This window comes from Giraffa tippelskirchi, chromosome Y (assembly GCF_054371585.1).
Source record: "Giraffa tippelskirchi isolate mGirTip1 chromosome Y, T2T-mGirTip1v1.2.pri, whole genome shotgun sequence".
In the NCBI taxonomy this organism is placed as follows: domain Eukaryota; kingdom Metazoa; phylum Chordata; class Mammalia; order Artiodactyla; family Giraffidae; genus Giraffa; species Giraffa tippelskirchi.
Genome location: NC_137290.1, coordinates 17,392,881 through 17,397,328, shown reverse-complemented (window position 1 = coordinate 17,397,328; position 4,448 = coordinate 17,392,881). Strand labels below are relative to the sequence as shown.

General features: G+C 38.2%; 1 protein-coding gene across 1 annotated transcript; it reads right to left on the bottom strand.

Moving 5' to 3' along the window:
* Positions 1 to 1,679: 1,679 nt before the first annotated feature.
* On the bottom strand, positions 1,680 to 3,563 carry LOC145537556 (heat shock transcription factor, Y-linked-like). The gene is made up of 2 exons (XM_081568257.1): positions 2,917 to 3,563; positions 1,680 to 2,485 (listed from the first exon to the last, which is right to left on the bottom strand). The coding sequence occupies exons 1-2, from the start codon at positions 3,427 to 3,429 to the stop codon at positions 1,754 to 1,756; spliced, it is 1,245 nt and encodes a 414-aa protein (XP_081424383.1). The 5' UTR covers positions 3,430 to 3,563; the 3' UTR covers positions 1,680 to 1,753.
* Between the last annotated feature and the right edge of the window lie 885 nt (positions 3,564 to 4,448).

The following is a 4,448-nucleotide window of genomic DNA, read 5'->3' as shown; positions in this document are numbered from 1 at the left end:
ACGGTGAACTTAACTTGGTGTTGTCCTATGTGGGTTACCATACCAAAACAGGGCCATGACTTGATATTGCCACCACTGTCTAAAGAAATGGCCACAAAGTGGAGATTGCCAAGATTTCTAGGTAGTGTTCATGACAGTCTGGGGGGTCCAACTGGCAGACACTCTGCTCATCTTCTTTCATTGTGAACTATGTGAAGGATCAGCCATTGATTTTGATCCCTCCTTACTCCATGACTTTTCTAGAGAATTAAAATGAATGATTCTTTTTTGTTTGTTTGTTTTTTTCATAAATATCTCTATAACTACTACTGAATTTTAGGGAACTGGGGCCTGAAACAACATGACTAGTATGGGTTCTTATAGACTGTAAACTTCATGAGAGCAGCAATCATTTTATAATTTGAATTCCCACATTTGACATTCATGGACATATAAGATATATATTTATCAACCGGGAAAAGATTCTCAGTAAGTAGGAAAGGTCAATTATGATAATAGTGCAGGTTATAGGATGTTGTTGAGTAATGTATATAGCATTCGATTCGTGATTACATTTCCTTGTTGATAATTCAGTAAGTACACGTTTTAGCTGATGTGAAAGATACACAAAGAAAAGAGGGTAGACCCAAAACACATTGAAGACCTGATATCCGTGCTCACCTTGGTAGGAGGGCGAACAGAGGTTCCTTCCAACCCCAAGAAAGAGTTGAGGCAAAGTTGTGAGAAGGGGCTTAGCACATCTGAAAGCAGTGTGTGTGATTGTAGCTCCAGAAGGACGGTGTAAGAGAATGGTACTGAAACTACTACGGAAAACAAATATCATGTCTTCAAAGAACTTGTTAACCATCCTGAGGTGCTGCAATCACCAGAGGAATTTATTTTGTCTCTGAGGGAACAGATAAGCAAAATCTAAATATGCATTAGGAAATATAGGGTGGAATCATGGTGGCAGGAAATAAAGGTACGCCTTAAGGAGAGCAGAGCTAAAATGACCCTATACAGTACCACTTGTAAAATACCTATCTTGTGCTGGCCATGGTCCAGTCACTGATTATGTCCTGTAATCGTTGGTATCACAGTGATGGTATAACGGTTCTCCTAATTTTGGACATGCTACAATATTTATATTTTCAAGTATGAAATGAATTTCTAGAATGAAGACAATCTCCTGTCTAATGTCTTAAGACTCTGCTGCTGCTAAGTCACTTCAGTTGTGTGCAACTCTGTGTGACCCTATGGACAGCAGCCCACCAGGAGCCCCTTTCCACGGAATTCTCCAGGCAAGAATACTGGAGCGGGGCACCATTTCCTTCTCTATCTTAAGACTCTACCGATACGTAATAGAATATCATGTAACTGTGAACGCACTAAGGTTCGTACTGTGTAGGTGCACTTGTTTTGATTTTATTTGTATGTGTTCCTTCACCCGTACCATCCTCATTTAGACACCCATTCATTTCAGCAGGGATGATTTCCCAAATCACTTTACATCCATTACCTCTTTTCCCTTTGTTCTCATTTTCTTGCTTAGAAACAATAGGCTAGGTGCCATTTACCTAGGATGCCTAACGGATGTTTTCTTGAACTGAAGAGTTTATAAAAGAGTGCAGAGAAATAGCCAGACATTGAAATAAAGCCTTAATTTACTCTTCATTGTTTCAAAATAGAAAACAAAACTGTGCAGAGGAACGTGTAACTTTATTGTTCAAATACAAGAATTGTGGGTATTTGTTGACATCTCCCAACGTAAATTTTAATCTTCATTAGGTTCCATAAGCTGATACTTATTTGATAGGTCAGTTTTAATTAGCATGGTTTTCACATAAGGAATATCGTTGATGAATTGACTTGAAAGAGAGGAGGTGGGTGTATAAGCGATCGTTGGCACTGGGGACCTTGAGTTGCCTCTCTGTTGCTGGTTAGGAAGAGGACGGTCATGGGCTGACATATCGCTATACCTGTCTGGAAATGTAGAAGGCTCCACCATCAGTCCAAAAGAACTGCTCCATAATGGAGATACGATGTGGTTCTGAGGAGTAGATGTAGCGGTAGTAGCAAAGTCCTCAACGTGGCCATTTGCTTGAGTGTAGGTGCTATGGAAGTGCCAATTAAAAATGCTCAACTGGTTTAAAACAGCAGGTTGATCTACCACGTTCTGTTCTCTTTGTCTAACTGATATTGATGGGGAAGGAAAGTCACGCGGAAGTAGGGCGCTTGTTTTAGGGACTATCTGGCTGGTATAAGTCTTTTGTGGGAAAGGCACACTTAAACTGGTGGAAGCTGAAAATGGACTCTCTCCACTAGTTTGAGCATGAAAACCAGAGTTACGATCATCTGTGTTGACCCTTGCTTTAACATGCTTCTTCTCGTAATCTGGAACTAGTGAAGATTTTGGAAACACATTGCTAATCCCAACTCTTCTTTTCATTCTTCCTGAAAGTTGGGGATAGTCTCTTTTGAAATTTGGATTATGGTAGATCTGTAACTAAAATCAAAGGATACAATTATTTAGTTTTTTATAAACTAAGGTAAAACTGACAAGCAAAGTTAAACTATAAAAGTGTATTCTTTTAATGATGCCAATTAAATAGAATCAAAGACAACACCTCCATTAGTAGTTTTAACACCTTACATGTTAGAAATAAGTATGCTCCTCAACTAAAAAATATGTTGTATATATACAGTAAATACCACTTAAAGTAGCTTGAGGACATGTATCTGATTTCAAGTTGCTAGGAGAGTGTATTAAGTATCAAATATTTTAAACTCCAGCTGTTCTCAACTTCAAAAAATAAAACGTGTTCAACAGTTTGCTATCTCAATTTTAAATTCGGTTTTTGCTACATATGTGAACATGCTTTCTAAGTCACATGATTTAATCTTACATATTGACAGTAAGTGGAAATTTTGGATTACCTTGCTCAAAACAGAGACATTGTTTTCTTCTTCCAGAAAGTCAGGGAGTGAAGCAGATCTTTGAAAAGTTTGTCGCTTTTTACTAAACCCATAAAGTTTAAGCTGGCTAACTAAACTTTTCATACTCTCAGTTTCAAATATTCTGAAAGGGGCCTTTCTTTCCAAGACTTCTTTCTTGAAGAGTTCTTCGTTGATCACTATAGAAGTGCCACTCTCATCCCACCAAATAGATTCAAACTGATCACTTTCAACTATAGCCCAGAGTTTTTGTGGAAAAGTGAGGGAAAGAAAATCATTCAACTCATTTCTTTCAGAGACAGAAAATGTGTAGTGTGGCCTTTTTATCCCAGCTTCCTTAGACAAAGCCTGGAAAGCATATTCTTCAATCATAGATCTCAAAACTGAGTCCCCAGTAAGTGTGTAATCACACGAAGACGATCCAATGGAGGTTTTGGTACCACTTGATACATCTTTACGAGGCACATCTTGAATTTCTGAAGGAATGTGTGCCATCTCAGAGAGATCTTTCTTCAGATACTTTTCTCATTTGTCTGACTTTACACACTCCAACTTCAAATGCTGCTTGGCTGGCGTACAGAGATAAACTCTCAAGACCATCAGCATGGTTCTCAAAGTCAAAAAGCTGTGACATCACAAAGTCACTGGTCTCCTAGCAATTGAAGAGTAGCGCTGACATCATAAAGTCACTGGTCTTCTAGCAATTGAAGGGCAATGTTCAACCAGTGTTTACTTCTACATCAACTTAAAATAAAGGCTGCTTGCATAAACAGTAACCAAAAACATGAAACCTGCAAAATGTCATTGCTAAAGAATTTTTACACAGAAAAATCACATCAATAAGTCTACTTGGTTCCTGAAATAAAAGTGATTGATCACCCTTCTATACACATATTCTTAACATTCAGGACTGTTACCAAACCAAACATGGGTCTGCTCACTTCTATGCAATGAAGTCAATCAACTGACTGTGGGTTTCAGTGAAAGCAAGTGTAGTGTTTATTTTATGACCTTGCACAGAAGTGTTTATATTATGCAGAGTAAAATAGTCAGGCACGGAAAGAAAGACTCATTTTACTCTTAATTATTCCAAAATAGAAATTGGCCCTATGAAGATGAATATGTAACTTTTTTCTTCAAATAAGAGAATTGTAGGAATTTGTTGACATCTCCAAACATTAATTTTACACTTTGGTATCCTCCATAATCCAACACCCATTTGGTACATCAGTTGTATTAGGACAGTTTTCAAATAATGAAGATGGTTGATGAGTGCATCTTGAAAGAGAAGCAGCAGATGTATCAGGGATCTTTGGCACTGGGAAAACTAAATTGCCTGACTGTTGTAGTTTAGGAAAAGGACGGTCATGGGCTGACATGTTACCATACCAACCTGGAAAGGTAGAAGGCTCCACCCTCGGTCCAAACTAACTGTTCTGTAATGGACACAAGTTGCGGTACGGAGAAACAGAAGTAGACATAGCTGCAAAATTTTCACTAGAGCCATTTGATTT